The sequence below is a fragment of the Loxodonta africana genome, chromosome 12 (genome assembly GCF_030014295.1).
Source record: "Loxodonta africana isolate mLoxAfr1 chromosome 12, mLoxAfr1.hap2, whole genome shotgun sequence".
NCBI lineage: Eukaryota > Metazoa > Chordata > Mammalia > Proboscidea > Elephantidae > Loxodonta > Loxodonta africana.
This window is the reverse complement of record NC_087353.1, coordinates 41,985,965-42,008,838: the sequence shown is the minus strand read 5'-3', so window position 1 is coordinate 42,008,838 and position 22,874 is coordinate 41,985,965. Positions and strand designations below refer to the sequence as shown.

General features: G+C 41.4%; 1 protein-coding gene across 2 annotated transcripts in view; it reads left to right on the top strand.

Annotated features, from left to right (window-relative positions):
* The first annotated feature begins 14 nt into the window (after window positions 1-14).
* The window catches only part of IFT172 (intraflagellar transport 172), a 39,221-nt gene continuing 16,361 nt past the window's right edge, over window positions 15-22,874 (top strand). Inside the window, exons 1-18 of one of the 2 annotated variants that reach the window (XM_003411846.4) lie at window positions 15-200; window positions 2,866-3,009; window positions 3,229-3,341; window positions 3,772-3,811; window positions 4,076-4,141; window positions 4,341-4,420; window positions 4,647-4,734; window positions 5,568-5,782; window positions 6,954-7,077; window positions 7,499-7,594; window positions 8,450-8,611; window positions 8,976-9,029; window positions 9,274-9,377; window positions 9,760-9,845; window positions 14,021-14,133; window positions 14,958-15,125; window positions 21,452-21,588; window positions 21,791-21,898. In XM_003411846.4, coding sequence (XP_003411894.3) covers window positions 162-200; window positions 2,866-3,009; window positions 3,229-3,341; window positions 3,772-3,811; window positions 4,076-4,141; window positions 4,341-4,420; window positions 4,647-4,734; window positions 5,568-5,782; window positions 6,954-7,077; window positions 7,499-7,594; window positions 8,450-8,611; window positions 8,976-9,029; window positions 9,274-9,377; window positions 9,760-9,845; window positions 14,021-14,133; window positions 14,958-15,125; window positions 21,452-21,588; window positions 21,791-21,898 — 1,937 coding nt within the window. In that variant the 5' untranslated portion in view covers window positions 15-161. Of the gene's footprint in view, window positions 201-2,865; window positions 3,010-3,228; window positions 3,812-4,075; window positions 4,142-4,340; window positions 4,421-4,646; window positions 4,735-5,567; window positions 5,783-6,953; window positions 7,078-7,498; window positions 7,595-8,449; window positions 8,612-8,975; window positions 9,030-9,273; window positions 9,378-9,759; window positions 9,846-14,020; window positions 14,134-14,957; window positions 15,126-21,451; window positions 21,589-21,790; window positions 21,899-22,874 lie in introns of those variants that run through there. The other variant, XM_064295157.1, reaches the window with a different exon arrangement.

The following is a 22,874-nucleotide window of genomic DNA, read 5'->3' as shown; positions in this document are numbered from 1 at the left end:
GTTCTATGTTTTCGCGACGAACCTACGTGTTGACCTTGCGACGGGTGTTACGCTCTGGTCGCGTCTCCGTCAGCGGCTGTAGCTGCGGCTGCGTGGCGGGTTGTCCAGGTAACCGCAGGGGTTGTCGCTGTCTGGTGGCATCTGAGAGACAGGTGTTCGTCATGCAGCTGAAGCACCTGAGGACCCTGCTGAGCCCTCAGGTGAGGAGTTGTGCGCCTTTTTCTTATGCCGCCGCTTTAAGATCCTAGAAAAGTGGGGGAAGTGAAGTTTAAGGATGTTGAGCTCCTACTGTGTGCATAAGACTATGAAGGGTATAAGGATGATTCGAACTCTGCTCTGTCGATAGTATTCAGTAGGAGCTTGCGTACGAGGCCCCCGTGCTGGGCCTGTTAAAAAAAAAAAAAAAACCGAAGTTATTCTTCCTAACTTCAAAAGGCTCATACACAGGGAGAGGTGCACATGTAAACAGCGAACATAAATCTGCACAAAATTAAACAAGCGCGATATAGAGGGAGTGCAGAAAATTGAACGGTACGTTCCAATGGGGAAGATCTCAGGATTCAGAGAAGTCAGGGCACTAGCGGAGGAACCCTGAAACCTGGTGGTAAGAAGCTGGGTTTGAGGGTTAGGAAACCCGAAATCAAGTCCCAGTTCCACCGCCTTTTTAAACAACTTGATCACTCTGACTTTAGTCCTTACTGCATAATTGCTCTGAGCACTCACCCAGCTTCTTTATTTGGCAAATGGGACTAATAATAATAGCAGTCGTAGGAGATTTGGGGGAGAATTAATTGAAGAACTTTGCAAACTAAAAAGCAGTGTGAAAATTGATAGACAAAAAAGGAAAGACATCCAAATTGAATGGACAAAATAATGCTCAGCTAATAAGATTAATATCTGCCATTGTTGTTAGGTGCCATCCAGTCAGTTTCGACTCATAGAGTGACTCTGTGTACAACAGAACAAAATACTGCTGGGTCCTGTGCCATCTTCACGATCATTGTTATGCTTGAGCCCATCCTTGCCTCCACTGTGTCAATTAATCTCGTTGAGGGCCTTCCTCTTTTTCACTGACCCTCTACTTTAGCAAGCATGATGTCTTTCTCCAGGGACTGGTCCCTCTTGATAACATGTCCAAAGTTATCTGCCATTACTGAGTGCTTATTATGTACCAGGGCAGCATCAGTAAAGAAGTTAGAATTGTGGTCTGTGGAATTAGACATACATGGATTTAAATCTTGCTTCTGCCGTTTAATAACCTTGGGCAAATTACTTGACCTTTTTGCCTCAGTTTCTCCACCTATAAAAGGGGATAATAATAGCACCTATCCCAGAGCTACAGGTTAAATGAGATAATGCATGTCAAGCACTTAGCAAAATACCCAGTCATGCTAAGTACTTGTTAAAAGTTAGTTGTTATTATTATTCTATCCCATACCTCATTTAATCCTCGCGAAAGTTCTGTGGGGTACAGACTGCAGAGAAAGGAGAATTAATTGATTATGGAAATCAGGAAAGCTTCACAGAGGATGTGGCATTTAGAGACTACAAGGAAATTAGAACAAAAGAGAGATGTGCTCATTTCTCAGTAAACTGCACCCTGAATCTGTAATTAAAAAATTCCTTTACCCTAATGGAACAACTGGAAATGAAATTGTCCTTAATCTTTCAAAATAAGATGATGTCATGATGCAGCGTAGGCTGAATGCCCAGGATTGGGCAAAATGCTGAAGCAGGACTATCAGCAAAAGTTGTTGAGGAGCCCTCAGCCCTTCTAACCTAATGTAATCAAGAGTTGAAGAATGGTAATGGTGGTGGTGTGACTATTTTCTGACTCTGTTTTGAAGATTTTGATGAAAAGAACCTTAAACTTCTGACTCTGGAAGTTGGCAGTAAAGGGGAAGATAGCAGTATGTTAAGCCAGTGCTGTGCAGCCAATTAATCACAGAATTAGAGCAAAAGGTAAAAAAAAAAAAAAAGTTTTAAAGGAGGGAAATCCTTAGTGGCAGAACCACAGAGGACTAGGGCTGGTGGTGGGAAGAACAGACATGATGTGAATAATTCATTGGGCTCCTGGGAAGTGAATAGTTTAAAAAAAGTGGCATTGTCCATCCTAAGCCTCAATTATGGTTATTTTACTCCCCACTCCAGAAATTTTCACTCTCTGCTTCTTTCCTGCCAAATAAGCCCTAGTTTTCCTGTTTTACCTCCTGTATTCTCCTATTTACAGCACAGTTTCAGCTAAACTAAATTACTGCTTCTTGACTAGAACTTGTTTTTGCTGATGCTCAGATAATTTCTCCCACTCAACTGCATCCATTCTTCAATGGTAATTGATCAGTTAAATATAAAATTATCTCAGACTTAACCCAAAATATTATAGCGTTTTATATGTACCTCTTGTGGGTCTTTTCCTGTTCGCACCATCTTAGTAGATCCTAAACCCTTTAAGGGTGGGGATGATGTTTTGCTCTTTATATCCCACTCAGCCCCTAGCCAAGTGCCTCTCTCAGTAAGGTGCTCAAAAAATATTAATTGAATGGCTAAAGATCAAAACTTATCAGGCCAATTGATTTATTTCAATAGTCGAGGAAACAAGAAGGCCACTGCAGAGACGCCTTGGTACAGTTGAACCATCACCTCTTAGTGCATTTGCATTATGGGCCACTGGAAGCATTCTCTTCTCTCAGTCCAGTGTCTGATGGCCTTGGAGACCAGGATGGGCTGCAGGTATCTCTCTGTTTTATGGAAGGACCACGGCAGGAAGAAGATTGGCGAAGTCACACCAGAAGTAATGGAACTAGGAATATTTCTGGCATTCTAGACCGGTACCTGGGTTTACTTTTTTTCCCTTTGCCTCTGCAGGATGGTGCTGCAAAGGTCACCTGCATGGCCTGGTCCCAGAACAATGCCAAATTTGCTGTTTGTACAGTGGACCGAGTGGTGTTGCTCTATGATGAACATGGGGAGCGGAGAGATAAATTCTCCACCAAGCCAGCTGACATGAAGGTGAAGAGAGTACTCCTGTGTACCTTAACCTGTTGATGGGACCTCTCAAACCTGGAAAACTTCCTAACCCACTTCCTAGCCCTGGGCATAGGAAATGGCCCACCCCTCCTCTTCCAGGATACTTCCCTCAACCCCACTGTAGTCACACATGCACCATTTCTTCTCCTTTCTCTATAATGTACACTCATTACTTTTTTTTTTTTTTTTTTTGACTCTTAGTATGGCAGGAAGAGCTATATGGTGAAGGGCATGGCTTTTTCTCCTGATTCCACTAAAATTGCCATAGGACAGACTGACAACATCATCTATGTCTACAAGATTGGAGAAGATTGGTGAGGCTAGAGACTGAGAGATGGGGTGGCTAAGAAAAGAAGGGGAAGGCAAGAGAAATGCCTCACTGGGGAGGAGGAATAGAGAGGATGAGAAGCCAGGCTTGGGCGTGGAAGGCCGAGACTTTCTGCAGTCTACTGTGTTGCTTCTCTGCCGTTGCCTGTCCCACATGTTCTGCAGTTCCGTCCCTGGAGGAATCAGTCTAAGATCAACAAGGAGGCCCTGTGAGATCCTGGGGAGCCCAAAGTGGTGTTGTGTCTTTGTTATTGTTCTAGAGCTCTTATATGTCCTTTCAGGGTTCCTACAGAATGGTAGGAAACACTTGTGGGCCAGGGAAGGTATCTCGCCTTTCTTCCCTTACCCCAGCATCATATTTGGGAATTCCTTTATGGAAGTGGTTTTTAACATGCTTTCCTCCCTTTTATCTGGCAGGGGTGACAAGAAAGTCATCTGCAACAAGTTCATCCAGACGGTAAAGTGCAGACCAATCCCTGGAGATTAGGGTGAACAAACACGTGTCAATATATCTGCTTACCCAAGTGTTGCATTTTCTGTCTGTGTCTGACTTTTCATATGGCAAGGATGGTGGTGACTGGCTGCTCTTCCTATTCTGCTTTCCTCCTCAGAGGCCAGTTGAGGAGACTAGGGTGGTGCATGTGGTGAGGTAGTTCAGGGGGTTAGAAATATGCTAGCCCACACAAACAGGGTTATCCTTTTTACTATTTCTTTCATACAGAGTGCTGTTACTTGTCTGCAGTGGCCAGCAGAGTACATCATTGTCTTTGGACTGGCCGAGGGGAAGGTAAAAAAGGGAAGGAAACACAGGAGAGGTAACGGGTAGGACAATAGTTTTGGAAAGTAGTTAATCATCTCCCTTAGGGTCAAGTTGTGTACTGGGAGAGAGTACACAGGGACCTGTTTTGTTTTGTTTTTCTTTTCCCAGGGCCTAAATGATATTGAAAGTAGCCTAACCAGCCTTGTGTCCATTTTTTCATTTTCAGGTTCGTTTAGCAAACACTAAAACTAATAAATCGTCTACCATCTATGGGACAGATTCTTATGTGGTGTCATTGACAACAAAGTGAGTAAGGAAGAGTGGTATCACAAGAGCTTGGAAATACAAGAAAAAAGCTATAGGAAGTCTGGACTGGGAGATCATAGTGTGAAAGATGGGAGCGGGGAGGATTGGTAGCAGAAACCACAGTAGGGCAGCGTTTGGCAGAGAAAGAGGATTTCCCTAGTGAGACAGAATAATCACTTTCTTGTATTTCTCTCCTCTCCTCCTTTTCCCCTCTTGCTTTTTTTAGTTGCTCTGGGAAAGGAATTCTTTCTGGTCATGCAGATGGTACCATTGTTAGGTATTTTTTTGATGATGAAGGCTCTGGAGAGTCACAGGTATGAGTAAAGGATGTTCTGGGATAGGGGATGAGGAAATGCCAAGAGCCTGCCTCGAGGAGGTGGGCTATCTGAGGAATGTAGGCTGAGGTGCTGAGGGTAGGGAGGCTAGACGAGTGACATCTTGGGGAGGGCAGTGGGATGAGGCTGATTGGATGCAGCCACAGAGAGGACTTGTGTCTAGGAGGCCAGAGCTTAATATTCATGGGACGAGGTGACTCCAGCGGAAGAGACCTTGAGACAAAGGGAAATAAAGACTGTTAGGGGAATGAAAGGTGAAAACGATTCCAATTTATGTAAAATATATATTTATGTGTAGAAATTGATAGGAAAAAATTTAACAGTTTACTCTCGAGAGAAAAAAGGGAAAGGATAAGAGCTTTTGTGTTTCATTCGGTATAATTCTCGTCTGAATAATTTACATTGAGACTTACTTGTGTAATAATTAGTTAAATTTAGCTCTCTTAAAAAAAGGAGCCATTTGCTCTCTGTGGGCCTAGACAGTGTTGGTTGATGTATAGGAAGTCTCCCTTTTGGGGGCCTTACTCGGTACAGATTAAAGATCTTCCAACACACAGGTATGTTGGCGTTTCCTCTAGAGCAGAAGGTCAGTAAATGTTATATATGACATATGTATATGTGACATATACGTATTAGTATGAGACAGTTTGTGAAGCCTTCAGGAATTAGGATTAGGAATTAGGAAAACGTTGGGAGGAAAATTTCTGCAGGGTAGAATGGTGAGAGTGAGTGTGTGGGGTGCCAGGAATGAGGAATTTCCGAGAAACAGTCCTCAGAGTCAGAATGATTGAAACCCTCTACTTCTGTCTTAGGGGAAGTTGGTTAACCACCCATGCCCACCCTATGCCTTGGCTTGGGCAACGAACAGCATCGTGGCTGCAGGCTGCGATCGGAGGATTGTGGCCTATGGAAAGGAAGGCCATGTGCTACAAACTTTTGATTACAGCCGTGACCCTCAGGAGCGGGAGTTCACCACAGCTGCAGCAAGTCCTGGTGGCCAGTCTGTTGTGCTGGGGAGTTACGACAGGTGGAACAACTCGACTTACCAGTCGCATCTTCTTCGTGCTTTTCTTGTATACGCCCTGTGCTTTAGCCCAGTGGTCGTCAACCAGAGTGGGAGACTGAGTCAGAATCAAGTGTATGCTGTAAAAGATTCTCAGGAGATTTTAATTCACTTTTCTTTTCGTGCTCCTGTGGTCCATTGGCCCATTGGCCCACTGGCAGTTCCAAAATGCACTGTGCTCTTGTTTTGTCTCTGTGCCTCTCCCTAGGATTCCACGGTAGAATTTATCACCACCTTCTTTGTGTTCCTGTTGCCCTCCTTAACAGACCACTGGCTTAGTGTTTATCACATTATGTTACAGTTTCAAGGTTGTGTCTGTCTGGGTAAATTGAAGAGTCTTTGAGAAGAGAGCTATCATTCAATTTTTTATCTCGAGATTAGTACCTGGTATATAATATATACGCACATTTTTGGTGAATGAATGAATGAGTGATACAGCAGTAGACACACAGCCAAATTCTGGATCCCACCACTTCTTTGGAGTGCTTTTTTTTAAAAATAATTTTTATTGCACTTTAAGTGAAAGTTTACAAATCAAGTCAGCCTCTCACATATAAACTTAAACACACCTTACTACATACTCCCACTTACTCTCCCCCTAATGAGTTAGCCTGCTCTCCCTCCTTCCAGTCTGTCCTTTCGTGACCATTTTACCAGTTTCTAACCCCCTCTACCCTCCCATCTCCCCACCAGACAGGAGATGCCAACACAGTCTCAAATGTCCACCTGATGCAAGTAGCTCACTCTTTTGGAGTACTTTTAACCCTAGCTTTCTTAGACCTAGCTCTCTATCCACTTCAATCTTGTATGTGTTTCTTCATGTTCCTTTCTTCTCTGACTCCTACCATTTTTCTTTTTTTCTTCTGTATTTCTCTCCTCCTTACAGCTCATTTTTTCACCAGTCCTAATCTCCCTTTGTTTTCTCTGCTCCTGTCACTCTTAGTCCATTTTACTTTTGTCTTGACTTTCCCAACTTATTTCCTAAGTCTCTTTATCCTCTCCCACTAAACTCCCTAGCTTGTCTGTTCTTTCTTTTCTTCACTGATATGGCAAAACTAATCTCCTACAGTTACCAATCCATTTTATGCTTTTTCTCAGCCTGCATCTCTTCTAAAAGCCACATACTTTATTTCAGACTTCGGGTGCTCAACTGGAGCCCTCGAAGAAGCATCTGGGAAGAGGCAAAGCCCAAGGAGATTGCCAACTTGTACACCATCACTGCCTTGGCCTGGAAGCGGGATGGCTCACGACTCTGTGCGGTACGCTACTGGGAACCCCTTTCTGGATTGGTGCTTTTCCCTGAACAAGAAAAAAGCCTGCATTACCCAAAAGCATTCTCTCCTGACACTAGAAACTCCTTTTTTTTTTTTTTTTTCTGACCCCAACCTAAAAATCTGGGATTTAAAGAAGGAAAGAGAAATTCATGCTTTATTGGAGTCCAGAAGAGATGAAGACTTGTACAGGCAGGGCTGATTTCTCACTTACATCTCATCAGCATATGGTGCCCTTGAGTCCTGTGATTGCCACCTCTTTCTTTCCAATACTCCAAAAACTAGCAGCCTTTTGACTGTCAACTCTCGTTTAGATTCTAGAGTCTAGATTCTGAGGGTATCCCTATATGTGCTCCTCGTGTCACTGTACTGCTGCTAGTACCCTTTATGCTGTCGCTTTTCCTTCCAGGGCACTCTCTGTGGTGGGGTAGAACAGTTTGACTGCTGCCTCCGAAGGAGTATTTACAAGAACAAGTTTGAGCTGACATATGTGGGACCTAGCCAGGTAAGCAGCTGATGTCCTGCCACACCTAGACTTTGCCATGGCTCACTCAACCACGTGATGCTTCTCTGCTTTCTGGCCACAGCCAAAACCTTCATCCTCTGGCAGGCTATTCCGGGCAACTCCCTGGCAACCATTCTGCTATCATTCTTCCATATTATTGTAAGAAAGAATTTAAGCAACGGGTACAGAGATAGCCAGTAATTCTCCTTGGTTTAAAACGTCACTGCCCATTACCTGGCAACTGGGAAGGTGATAAATGTGATTACAAAACTGAACTCTGTTGTTTTAGGGCCTCTGAACCTACTATGTGTAATGTTGCAAGCTAGTTTCTTTATTCCTAAACCCGTATTTCTCTTTTCTCTATGTGTATCTTCTTTCCATCCATTTATTATTCATTGGCTCTTTTGTTCTTTTATTTTCTTCACAAACATTTTTTCATTCTCTACTATGTGCCAGCCCTGTTAGACACTGAGAATACAAAGATTGTTATCTGTAAGACTCTGTCCCTTAAAGAAGATGGGCACACCAAACAATAACATAGGACATTGTGGTTTGTACAAAGAGCTACGGAAACAGAGAGAGAGTAATTGGTTTTACCCAGTGGAACTTTCAGAAACACTTGTATTGTGATCCTGTGAGCATAAAAAGAGGTAATGTATGAAATCACTTCATAAACAGTAAAGCCCCATATATATAAATGTGAGGCACCATTATTATTAACAATATTCTAGGCCAGATGAGGAACCAAGATATTAGCTTTGTTTAGCACTGTGGAGGTGGGCAAAGCACAGCATACCCATCCCCCCATTTTGGGGTAGGGGAAGCCTAAGGGGCTCAGACATGTCCCTTATCAAGGTAATTGTGAAGAACCTGTCATCGGGGACGCGTGTGGTGCTCAAGTCTCACTACGGCTATGAGGTGGAAGAGGTGAAAATCCTGGGAAAAGAACGTTACTTGGTGGCTCACACATCAGACACTTTGTTGCTGGGGGACCTGAATACTAACCGACTGAGTGAGGTAGGAACGAAAACAGGAGGGGCAGAGGAATGGGGCATCTTGAGTTGCTACTTCTGGGCAACCAGGGCCCCTGGGTGGGAGATCTTCACAAGAAGTTCTAACATTTTGGTGTTGGGACCTGCTTTCAGGAAATAGGACCTACAAGGTTCAAAATCTTAAGGCAGGAATCACCCTAGTTGGACTCTTTTTATACCACCTCTCAAGAACATAGGGACCATGGCAAAATTTGACATGGCACCTCTTTTGTGTAATGCCAACGCCTCCTTCAACTTCTGGTTCTCTCTTCCTCTCACCCTGTCATCCTTTCAGCATCACGTTGGGTAAATATCCACTTTGTTCCTTACATCTTCTCCCCCACTGACAGGTAGCCTGGCAGGGATCTGGTGGCAATGAGAAGTATTTCTTTGAGAATGAAAATGTGAGTAGAGCTTGATACGCTTTCACCATCTGTACAAGTTTCCCTCTAGTTCCTGTGTCAGAAGGATGGCAGGTGTCAAGGGGTTGGGGAGACAGCAGATAAAGAAAAGGGAAGGATGAAATAGCCAGAGGAACAGAACAAAGAGAAATGAGAGTCACCTTGAATTGACTGTATACCCCCCTCTACTGTTTTCTCTTTTTTCATGGCAACCTTTCTACCATATAACAACCCCATTCTTCCCCAGGTGTGTATAATCTTCAATGCTGGTGAGCTAACGCTGGTGGAATATGGGAGTAATGACACCCTGGGTTCTGTACGCACTGAATTCATGAACCCCCACCTCATCAGGTAACCCTGCAAGGTTCTCTAAATCCTTGAAACCCAAAAAAATCCGTTTTTGACTCCTGTGTCCTCAGGTTAATCTGAAAACTTCACCTCATACCCTTCTGTAGAGCACCTGAGAAACATTCCAGCTACCTAAAGCCATTTTAAGGATCCCTGGTGGTGCAGTGGTTAAAACGTTTGGCTGCTAACCAAAAGGCCAGCGGTTTAAACCCACTGCCTGCTCCATGGGAGAAAGATACTGCAGTCTGCTCCTGTAAAGATTAAAGCTTTGGAAACCCTCTGGGGCAGGTTCTACTCTGTCCTGAAGGGTCACTATGAGTCAAAATTGACTCGACGGCAGTGGGCTTTAAAGCTATTTTGTCTTACCTCACCCTTCTTGTTTCAGTGTTCGTATTAATGAGAGGCGTCAGCGAGGAATGGAAGACAATAAGAAATTGGCTTATCTTGTTGATATCAAGACTATTGCTATAGGTGAGTAAGACTTACGATTTTAATAAAATAAATGTTTATAATGCATTTCCATATCACAGAACCATATTCAGTGGAGATCCCAGCAACCTGAGAGGCCTCAGGTAAATACATAATCCCACCAGCGGATATATGATATGTTTAAATCCTTATTTGTGGGTCTATATCTAAATGGATTTCTTCTGTGAATTGCCAGTTCATAGATTTAAAGATACATATACATGCTTGTCCGTATAATTCTTTATGTCTATAAGCAAATATCTTAGAGCTGGCAAATACAGTAGAGAAGAACCATTAGCAGATTTATAAATTTTCCTGTTTAGACTTCATAGACTCATAGATTCTTAGAATTGGAATGGGCCTTATTTTTGGTATAGTTTGTCATTAGTAACTGGTAATGACAGAAACTTTATTTGCACTTCATGAATGTTTGCATCCATAAATTTTATATATTAGTTTTTTATCATGAAATGTTTCAAACACACGAAAAGTATAGAGAATAACAAACTCCTCTGTAGTGTAGCTGTTAAGATTGGGGCTCTGGAGTCCAACTGCCTCACTTCTCTACTTGCTACCTGTGTAATCTTTCTGTACTTAAGTTTCCTCATTCACAAGATAGGGATAGAAATAGAACCTAACTCATATAAAAGGTAGTGCCTGATGCATAGGAAGTACCACTTGTGTAGCCATAACCAGACTGTGTCAGACCCTAACATTTTGTTATACTTAACTTGGATCTTTTATTTCTTCTCTTGTTGATGGACATGTAAGTTGTTAATTTTTCACTGTTAACAATGCTTCCAATTTTTAAGGTCTATACCTAGAAGTGGGATTGATGAATCATTTGGGAAGTAATTATTTAACTCGATTAAATATTTCCAAATTGCTTTCCAAAGAGGTTGTACCAATATGCATTTGCACAGAGTTCCCGTTGTTCTACATTCTCTCCAATACTTGAAATTGCTTGACTTCATAATTTGGCTCAATTTGGTGTATTTGAAATGATATTTCATTGTATTAATTTTTTGTTGTTGTTCATTTGTTTGTTGGATGTTTGGATTTCTTCTGTGAGTTGCCAGTTCGTATCCTTGCCCATTTTTAAAACCGGGTCGCCTTTTCCATAGTGACTCAAAGGAGTTCTTTATATACGCACATATAGCCTTTGGTGATTATTTGCATTGTAGATATCTTGTCCCAGCCTGTCTTGTTTTTTCTCTCTTCTTAGACATTTTTAAATGTTCAAGCATTTTTTTATTTTAATGTAGTCCATTTTATCACTTTTTAAAAAATAGTTTGTGATTTCTGAGGTCTTATTTAAGAAATCCATCCCTATTCTTCCTATATTTTCTGTTGACATTTTTAAATTTTGCTTTTCACCTGGAATTTATTTTTGTGTATGATGTAGGTAGGGAAATAAATTAATTTTGTTCCATATATTTAACCGTTTATTATCCATTCTTCATCCCCTAATTTGTAATGCCATCTCTGTCATAAATTAAGTTTTCATATACATATGCGTCTGTTCTTAAGATATTTTTACATTTCATGTATATTATATCTCACGCCAGGTTGGAGAGCTCAGAAATCTAATTATCTATAATGGAAATAATAATATGAGCCAGTAGACCTAAGATTCCAGAGGAATAATAAGTTGCGAGACTTTGGATAAGTCACTTTATCTCTGTAGGTCTCATTTTTATTGGACAGAAAATGTTATTAGACCCCTTTGAATCACTAATGAAAATCATAGACCCTTTCCCAGAAAAACATATATACACACATAATTTTGTATATAATTACAGGGTGTTCACAGGAATAGGGTCCCTTTCAGCTCTAGCAGACTGATTCTACTTGTAATTGGGGCTTTAAAGCATGGCTTTATCATTTTTCTTTTTAATTAAGGGAAAACTCATTTTTATATTGCTCTTCCCTGTTGTAGACATTAGCTGACATTTGGTCTTTAGCTTAAGTATATATAACAAGGGCAGGCACATTGCTCGTTAGTATTGTAATATCAAAAGTGTTGTGAATGGCCTTTGATCAGTAGACTCTTTGAAAGCATCCCACCAACTCTGAGTAGTCAGTTCGAAATGTAATCGTTTCTTATATTGTCCACAGGATTCAGACCAAACTAAAATATTCATCCTCCGTACTTTTGCACCACCCAGGGCCTTTAACTTTAATCAGAGCCTCCTTCTATTTTGTCTGCATGCCTTCCCCGCTTTTGCCCTTTGATGCTGTTACATCATAGGCACTTAAATGTGCAGATAACTCCTTGGAGCAAACATAATCATCAAGGTCATTTCATTTGTTAGCTTTCTTTCACTGGTGTGCTATAACTGGGGCTCATCCTTAATGTGCTCAGTGCAGCCTTCCAGAGGATTTCAGGAGCAGTAGAAACTAGTGGCACAGTAGTTCTGATCTACGCTAAAGCAACCCAAGAGTCTCAGAGAGTAATGACACTTCTTGATGGGTATGGACCCATTGCGTTAACTGTAGAGTTAAAACTTCTACAGTTCTAGAAGAGACTTAGCATCTTCAGTATCCTAGTGAAATTGTGTTGTCTTGGCCATTTGCATTCCACCGTGATATACGCGAGACTAACGAACAGAACAAGGGCATACGGCATGGTTTAAAGTCAGGAAAGGTGTGTGTCATGGTTGTATCCTTTCACCATATTTACCCAGTTTGTATGCTGAGCAAATAATCTGAGAACCTGGACTGTATGAAGAAGAGCTCAGCATCAGGATTGGAGGAAGGCTGATTAACAACCTTCGAGATGCAGGTGATACAACCTTGCTTGCTGAAAGTGAAAAGGACTTAAAGGACTTACTGATGACATTCAAAGACCACAGCCTTCAGTGTGGATTACACCTCAACATAAAACAAAAATCCTCACAACGGACCAATAAGCAACATCATGATAAACGGAGAAAAGATTGACGTTGTAAAGGATTTCGTTTTACTTGGATCCACAATCAACACGCATGGAAGCAGCAGTCAGGAAATCAAACCGTGTATTGCACTGGGCAAATCTGCTGCAAACAATCTCTTTAAGTGCTAAAAAGCAAAGATGTCACTTTAAGGACTAAGGTGTGCCACACCCAAGCTATGGTATTTTCATTCACCTCATATGCATGTGAAAGCTGGGCAGTGAATAAGGAAGACCTCAGAAGAAATGGTGCCTTTGAATTATGGTGTTGGCAAAGAATGTTGAATATACCATGGACTGCCAAAAGAATGAACAAATCTATCTTCGAAGAAGTATAGCCAGAATGCTCCTTTGAAGCGAGGATGGCAAGACTTCATCTCACATACTTTCATATACTTTGGACGTGTTATCAGGGGGGACCAGTCCCTGGAGAAGGACATCATCCATGGTGGAGTAGAGGGTCAGCAAAAAAAGAGGAAGACCCTCAACGAGATGGATTGACACAGTGGCTGCAAAAATGGGCTCAAGCATAACAATGATTGTGAGGATTTCACAGGACCGGGCAGTGTTTCATTCTATTGTATGTAGGTCGCTGTGAGTCGGAACTGACGCAGCGACACCGAACAACAATGAAACATTCTTTTTTTTAAAAAAAAATATGTATAGTATTTTACTGTTTTTAGTGGAAGTTTACACAGCAAATTAGGTTCCCTTCTAACAATTTCTATACATATTATTCATTGACATTGGTTACATTTTTCACAATGCGTCATCCTCGTTATTTCCATTCTGGTTGTTCTGTCGCCATTAATCTGTTTCCCAGCACACCTTTACCTTCTCATTTCTGCTTTAGGGTAACTTCACCGTTTAGTCTCACACAGATTATTTTTTTAAAGGAGCACAGTACTCGTAGTGATACTGTTTATTTCAAGAGCCAATCTTATTTAGCTGGAAGGTCACCTCCAGAAATGGTTTCAGTTCAGAGTTTAAAGGTTATCTCAAGGCAATAGTCTTAAGGGTTCCTTTAGTCTAACCAGTCAGTAAGTCTGGCCTTTTTTAAGAATTTGAGTTTTGTTCTACATTTTTTTCCCATTCTATCTGGGAACATCTATACTCTCCCTGGTCTGATGCAACATTCTTGAAGTCCAACATATGATTCTAAGGCCAGACTTTTGCCAGCTCTCTCATACCCTGTATAGGATTATGTAGAATCTCTCTTCTTAACCCTGTCTCTTTTATTCTGTAGTGGATCTGGTTGGTGGCTACAACATTGGTACCATAAGCCATGAGAGCCGTGTGGATTGGCTGGAACTTAATGAGACTGGGCACAAGCTCCTCTTCAGGGACCGGAAACTTCGTGTGAGAAGGGTTACTAGGGCCTTCACCATTGGCTGGTCCATAGAGGGTGTGGTACAAAAGCTACTTCCAGGGGGCAGGATAGGGCATAATTTCTTAGAGCTATGCCATTAGTGTAGCAAAAGGCCCAGAAGAATCAACATTAGCTTTGTACCCATTAGCACAACCCGTGATGTGTTACCCTTGAGGAATTTGTATCTTGATGGCACTGAAGTCAAGAGGGAAGGTTTGGAGTGGGTTTGTCTCTTACTGGTCACAAGTCTGTGCCATCTTGAAGCCTCCTTATCCCTGCATTCCTCCTCCTTATGCTTAGTTGACCTTTACTTATACCCACTGCTCCAGTACTTCTCAGCTACACTGATCTGATGGCATTGAAGCTGGCTTAAGGACAGTGCGCCTCCCAGCCCTAATTGATTCTGATCTCAGTTTGGTATCACTGAAGAGCTGAGCATGAAGGGCAAAGAGACAATCTGGTGATTCTTCATTTCAGTGAAAGCCATATCACAAATTTCCAGACCATGTAATTGTATGGTGGCCTGCACTTTTATAATGCAGGCTGGTTACCTTTGGCCCAGAGTTATTCTAAGAATGGAAGTCTGACCTGCAGCTACGTTTAATTCCTAATCTGTGCTGTCCTCTCTTATTTGGTCAGAGTCAGGACATACCAACTCAGCGTAAACTTCAAGAGTGGCAGGTCGCTAAGCTTTGAAACTCAGCACGTAGCTGACTAATAGGTCAGCTCACCACATTTCACTATTAGGAAAGTGGTCAAAGTCAGAAGACACCCCATGTCTCCTAATTGTGCTATCTACCTCTTCCTTCTTCAGCTGCACTTGTACGATATTGAAAGCTGCTCCAAGACGATGATCCTCAACTTCTGTTCCTACGTGCAGTGGGTCCCAGGAAGTGATGTGCTGATAGCTCAGAACAGAAACAGCTTGTGCGTGTGGTACAACATCGAGGCACCTGAGAGGGTCACCATGTCCTCTATCAGGGTATGTTGACTATCAGGGTATGTTGATACCAGGGGACCTCAGACGTGGTGTCAAGCTGACTAATTAGGGCCCTGAGGAGGCTCAGAAGGTTGCTCGGTTTTCCCTGGTCACAAGCTGTGATCTCTGATGGAGCTGACAAGTAAATGAAGCTTAGACCCCCCTTCTTCACAGTGGACTGGCCCCAGAACCATCCTTGTTAAGATTCCTGACATTACATTAGACCCTTGGAGTATGGGTCTCAGTTACAGTGGCCCTGGGAATCCCCCAATCATAATGTGGAGTTCCCCCTAAGCTGGAAGGATCACTGATAGAAGAGGCAGTTCCATATCATCTCTTTGTGTGCCGATTCTGTTATAAGCCATTCAACGTTCCTCTTCCTTAGATTTCTGATCAAACCCTCTCTCCTACCCCATCACAACATCACATCACACCCAGTCATCTTCCAAAATCTGGGAGAAGTCTTACGAAAACAGAGAAGGGAGTTCCCTGGGCCAGGTTAGAATAACTGGTGTGGGTATAGGTAGAACATTTGGTACTTTCTTTCTGCTCTTTTTGATACCTCTTTTTTTCTCTTTTCTTGCTTCATTTCAGACTGAGGTTGGTTTTATGTCTGTCCCCCCCGCCCCTTTTTTTTTAATACCTTTTTTCTCTTTTGGATTGGAGGTTATGCATTCTATTTCTATAACAGTTACCCCTGAAAGTCTACCTTGTACTTAAATTAGCAAAGCCTAAAGTTAATCACCATCTAACCCTCTCCAAACAATACAAAGGCCTTAAAAGGGTTTAACTTTGATTACCTCCCCTTTGTCATTGTTCTCCAACATTTTAGTTATGACTTTTTTTTTAATTCTTCAAGTTAGACATTATTTTATACAGACAGAATTTATTTAGGTTTACAATCATGGTACCAATTTCTTTGTTCACGTTTTTTTCTGGATTGGCTCTGGAGTTATTTTCTTCTTAAAGACTATTGTTTAGGAGTTTCTTTAATGAAAGCTATTAATGATAAATGCTCTCAATTTTTGTTTACCAGAAAATGTCTATTTTGTCTTGATTCTTGAAATATACTTGGACTTAGTACTTAGTTCTGATTGACAGTTGATTTTTCTCAGCCTTTTATAAATACTGTCCCTCAGAGCAAAACCAGTGCTCAGGGGTCCATTTATATCAATAAATCCACACATACAAAAAGAAGAAAGGGCCAAAATCAAAGAATTATCCCTACAACTGAACAAATAGAAAGAGAGCAACAAAAGAAACCCTCACGTACCAGAAGAAAGCAAATAATAAAAATTAGGGCAGAATTAAATGAAATACAAAACAGAAAAACAGTGGAAAGAGTTAATAAGACCAAACACTGGTTCTTTGAAAAAATTAACAAAATTGATAAGCCATTGGCCAAACTGACAAAAGAAAAACAGGAGAGGAAGCAAATAGCCAGAATAAGAAATGAGATGGGTGATATTACAATAGACCCAACTGAAATTAAAAGAATCACATCAGATTACTACAAAAAATTGGAATCTAACAAATTTGAAAACCTATAAGAAATGGATGAATTCCTAGAAACACACTACCTACCTAAACTAACACAAACAGAGGTAGAACAACTAAATAGACCCATAACGAAAAAGAGATTGAAAAGGTAATCCAAAACTCCCAACAACAACAAAAAAAAAAACCCTGGCCCAGATAGCTTCATTGTAGCATTCTACCAAACTTTCAGAGAAGAGTTACCACCACTACTACTAAAGGTATTTCAGAGCATAGAAAAGGACAGAATACTCCCAAACTCGTTCTCTGAAGCCAGCACATCCCTGATACGAAAACCAGGTAAAGACTCCACAAAAAAAGAAAATTACAGACCAATATCCCTCATGAACTTAGATGCAAAAATCCTCAACTAAATTCCAGCCAAAAGAATTCAACAACATATCAAAAAAGTAATTCACCATGACCAAGTGGGATTCATACCAGGTATGCAGGGATGGTTCAACATTAGAAAAACAATTAATGTAATCCATCATATAAATAAAACAAAAGAATCACATGATTTTATCAATTGATGTAGAAAAGGCATTTGACAAAGTTCAACACCCATTCATGATAAAAACTCACAGCAACACAGGAATAGAAGGAAACTTCCTCAACATAATAAAGGGCATTTATACAAAGCCAATAGCCAACATTATCCTAAATGGAGAGTGCCTGAAAGCATTCCCCTTGAGATCAGGAACCAGACAAAGATGCCCTTTATCCCCACTCTCATTAAACATTGTGCTGGAGGTCCTAGCCAGAGCAATTAGGCTAGATAGAGAAATAAAGGGTATCCAGATTGGTAAGGAAGAAGTAAAAGTATCTCTGTTTGCACAGGACATGATCTTATACACAGAAAACCCTAAGGAATCCTCAAGAAAACTACTGAAACTAATGCAAGAGTTCAGCAGAGTATTGGGATACAAGATAAACATAGAAAAATCAGTTGGATTCCTCTACACCAACAAAAAGAACATCCAGGAGGAAATAACCAAATCAATACCATTTACAGTAGCCCCCAAGAAGATAAAACACTTAGGAATAAATCCTACCAGAGTTGTAAAAGATGTATACAAAGAAAATTACAAGACACTACTGCAAGAAACCAAAAGAGACCTACATAAGTGGAGAAACATACCTTGCTCATGGATAGGAAGACTTAACATTATAAAAATGTCTATTCTACCAAAAGCAATCTATAAATTTATTGTAATTCCAATCCAAATTCCAACAACATTTTTTAATGAGTTGGAGAAACAAATCACCAACTTCTAATGGAAGGGAAAGAGGCCCCAGATAAGTAAAGCATTACTGAAAAAGAAGAACAAAGTAGGAGGCCTTACTCTACCTCATTTTCGAACCCATTATACCACCACAGTAGTCAAAACAGCCTGGTACTGGTACAACAGATACATAGACCAATGGAACAGAATTGAGAATCCAGATATAAATCCATCCACGTGTGAGCAGCTCATATTTGACAAAGGCCAGAAAGCAGTTAAATGGGGGGAAAGACAGTCTTTTTAACTAATGGTGCTGGCATAACTGGATATCCATGTGCAAAAAAAAAAGAAGACCATACCTCACACCATTCACAAAAATGAGTTCGAAATGGATCAAAGACCTAAATATGAAATCTAAAACGGTAAAGATCATGGAAGAAAAATAGGGACAACATTTGGAGCCCTAATACATGAACAGTATACAAAACATTACTAACAATGCAGAAGAAAAACTACATAACTAGGAGCTCCTAAAAATCAAATACCTATTTCATCCAAAGACTTCACCAAAAGAGTAAAAGATTACCTACAGACTGGGAAAAAGTTTTTAGCTAAGACATTTCCGATCAGCATTTGATCTCTAAAATCTACATGATACTGCAAAAACTCAACTACAAAAAGATAAATAACCCACTTAAAAGATGGGCGAAAGATATGAACAGAGACTTCACTAAAGAAGACAGTCAGGTAGCTTAACAGATACATGAGCAAATGTTCACAATCATTAGCCATTACCAAAACCAAAAACCAAACCCAGTGCCATCAAGTCGATTCTGACTCATAGCGACCCTATAAGACAGAGTAGAACTGCCCCATAGAGTTTCCAAGGAGCGGCTGGCGGATTCGAACTGCCGACCCTTCGGTTAGTAGCCGTAGCACTTAACCACTACACCACCAGGGTTTCCGCATTAGCCATTAGAGAAATGCAAATCAAAACTACAATGAGAGTCCATCTCACTCCAGCAAAGCTGGCATAAATCCAAAAAACACAAAATAATAAATGTTGGAGAGGCTGTGGAGAGATTGGAACACTTACACACTGCTGGTGGGAATGTAAAATGGTACAACCAGTTTGGAAATCAATTTGGCGCTTCCTTACAAAGCTAGAAATAGAACTACCATACGATCCACCAATCCCATTCTTTGGAATATATCCTAGAGAAATAAGAGCCTTTACATGGACAGTTATATGCACACCCATGTTTACTGCAGCACTGTTTACAATAGCAAAAAGATGGAAGCAACCAAGGTGCCCATCAACAGAAGAATGGATAAGTAAATTATGGTATATTCACACAATGGAATACTACGCATCGATAAAGAATAGTGATGAATCCGTGAAACATTTCATAACATGGAGGAATCTGGAAGGCATTATGCTGAGTGAAATTAGTCAGTTGCAAAAGGACAAATATTGTATAAGACCACTATTATAAGAACTCAAGAAATAATTTAAACAGAGAAGAGTATATTATTTCATGGTTACAAGAGAGGTTAGGGAGGGAGGGTGGAAGAGAGGTATTCACTAATGAGATAGTAGATAAAAACTACTTTAGGTGACGGGAAAGACAACACACAGTACAGGCGAGGTCAGCACAACTGGACTAAACCAAAAGCAGAGAAACTTCCTGGATAAACTGGATGCTTCGAAGGCCAGCGTAGCAGGGGCGGGGACTTGGGGACCATGGTTTCAGGGGACATCTAAGTCAATTGGCATAATACAATCTATTAAGAAAACATTCTGTATCCCACTTTGGAGGCTGGCGTCTGGTGTGTTAAATGCCAGCAAGCGGCCATCTAAGATGCATCAATTGTTCTCAACCCACCTGGAGCAAAGGAGAATGAAGAACACCAAAGACACAGGGTAATTATGAGCCCAAGAGACAGAAAGGGCCACATAAACCAGAGACTACATCAGCCTGAGACCAAAAGAACTAGATGGTGCCGGCCTACAACCGATGACTGCCCTGACAGGGAACACAACAGAGAACCCCCGAGGGAGTAGGAGAGCAGTGGTATGCAGACTCTAAATTCTCGTAAAAAGACCAGACTTAATGGTCTGACTGAGATTAGAAGGACCCCGGAGGTCATGGTCCCCAGACCTTCTGTTAGCCCAAGACAGGAGCCATTCCCAAAACCAACTCTTCAGACTGGACTATGGGATAGAAAATAATACTCGTAAAGAGTGAGCTTGGATCAAGTAGACACATGAGACAATGTTGGCATCTCCTTTCTGGAGGGGAGATAAGAGGGCAGAAGGGGTCAGAAACTGGCCAAATGGACATGAAAAGAGTGGAGGGAAGGAGCATGCTGTCTCATTAAGGGGAGAGCAATTAGGAGTATATAGCAAGGTGTATATAAATTTTTGTATGAGAGACTGACTTGATTTGTAAACTTTCACTTAAAGCACAATAAAAATTAAAAAAAAAAAATACCATCCCATTGTTCATCATCTTCCATTGTTGTTCAGAGAAGTCTATCAACAGGCCTTTCTGTATAGGTAATCTTCCTCTGGTTGCTTTTTTTCTTTTTTTTTTTGGTGGTCTCTTTATTGAGGAATAATTCACATAAAATACAAGTCACCAATTTTAAGTGGATGCTATGATGATTCCCCCCTCCCCACTCCTCCCTTCCTTTGTCCCCTGGTAAGCACCAATCTCCTTTTGTCCCTTCTATTTCTATGAATTTACCTATTCCAGATAGGGATCATACAGCATTTGTCCTTTTGTGTCTGGCTCTCCTCACTGAGCATAATGCTTTCAAGGTCATTCCTGTGGTGGCATGTGTCAGAACTTCATTCTCTTTATGGCAGATAATACTCCATTGTATGTATGTAGCGCAGTTTGTTTATTCACTCATCTGTTGATGGGTGTGGTTGCTTTTTATATCTCTTTTTAGGTGCTTTGAGGTTTCACTATAGTGTGTCTAGATACAGATTTCTTTTTATTTATCCTGTTTGGTGTATACTGTGCTTCCTCAGCCTGCTGGAGCATTCAAGGTTTAATCTCCAGATACTGCTCTTGCCTCAGAGCAACTCCCTTTCCTACGTGCTCACTACCATTTTTTCCTACTCGGCTTTTTGCTTACTAATCTTTTTTTTTTTTAATCTGAGGGAGAAGGATAGGTTTAGGATGGGGAACATTCTTGGCAATTTCTTTAGGTGAGCCTAACAATGCATTAAAAATTATGTCCCAGGATCAAGTTGTACTTTAACAGGAGGATGTAGCGTGTAGTACTGCTAGAAGCAGAAGTGGATGCCACACTGTGTCAGCACGGCTCTAAGCATTGGTGCTGTCATAGCTGTGAGTATACTGTCACCCAAGGTCTATTGCCATAGAGAAGGAATTTTTATCTGCTTGAGAACTAAAATATTGGGAAGACAAGGGCCACTGTAGTTCTCTAAGTATGTGAGCACTAGGGTTGGGCAAGGGTGGGTCTGTTCTAGAACTAATTCAGTCGAAACACTAACCTAGAATTGGGGTGGGCTTGGGAAATGAACTTTTACAGGGCGATGTTGTAGGTCTAGAGCGAGGTGGGGGAAAGACCGAGGTGATGGTGACTGAAGGTGTGACTACAGTTGCCTACACACTGGATGAGGGCCTTATCGAGTTTGGAACAGCCATTGATGATGGCAACTACACCCGGTAAGGAGCGGATAACCAGTGGGGTGGTGGGAGAGTCTGGCTGAGAGAGGAGGACCAGGGCTGGGTTGTAAAACTGGCCATATCTAATAAGGGCCCTGGGGGAGACACCAGGCCCCTCCCCTACTTATGCCCCTTCACCAGTATTTCTCTGTCTTTCTGATCCTAGGCTCATTACTTGTGCTTTGCTTCCTTCCTTCTCCAGGGCAACAGCTTTCTTGGAGACTCTGGAAATGACCCCAGAAACAGAGGCAATGTGGAAAACTTTGAGTAAACTGGCGCTAGAGGCAAAGCAGCTACACATTGCTGAGAGGTGAGGTAGACATGTAGAAATGAAGTGCCGGGCATTGGGATGACCACATGGGTATCTTACCTGTGGGCTGCTCCTAACCAGTGTTAAGGCTCTACTTCCCTTCCCATTACCTACAAATGTCATGTACCTCTTCCATGGTACAATTATTCTAAGCATCCTCCCATCCTAAATTATAAAAGAGTATGTCTTTTATTATTTTTACTTCCCCTTCTTGAACTAGGTGCTCCTTAAAAATTGTCAGTATCATACCATTCAATCCATGCATCTGTGTATATATTCTGAGTATGGTATAGGATTGTAGTGAATAGGTCAGACTTGGCACTCCAGGCTCCTTGAGTTCAAATCCTGGCTCCACTTACCAAATCAGGTAACCCTAGAGAGGTTATTTAACCTTTATAAACCCTGGCTTATCAGTTTTTTCTATGTAAAAGGAGGGTAGTAATAGTATTTACCTCCTAAAGCGGTACAGAAGAATGGTAGCGGTAATGAAGAATGAATGAAGGAATCTGTACAAAGAGTTTACAGTATTTTAAGTGCTTGATAAAAGTCAACTGTGCTAATTGGGCTAAGAATCATCCTTGACCTCTCTTTTCCCACACCCCTACATCTAGTCTGTCAGCAAGTCCTGAGGACTTTGTCTTGAAAACATATCCTGAATCTGTATATTTGGTCCAGCTCCACTGTCTCTACCCTAGTACAGACCACCACCATCTTCCACCTGTACTATTGCAGTAGCCTCTTAGCTGGTCTCATGGGTACTGTTTTTGTCTCCCTACAACCCATTCATCCCACAGCCACTGAGGTAACCTTTTAAAAACATACATCAGACTGTATCACCTTCTGGCTTAGAACCTTCTCACTGTATTTAGAATAAAATCCAAACTCCTTGCCATAGCCTGAGGCCCTCCAGTACTTGGCCTCTGCTTCCTTTCCATACTGGCTCCCTATTTGCCACTTAGTCTCCAGCCACACTGGC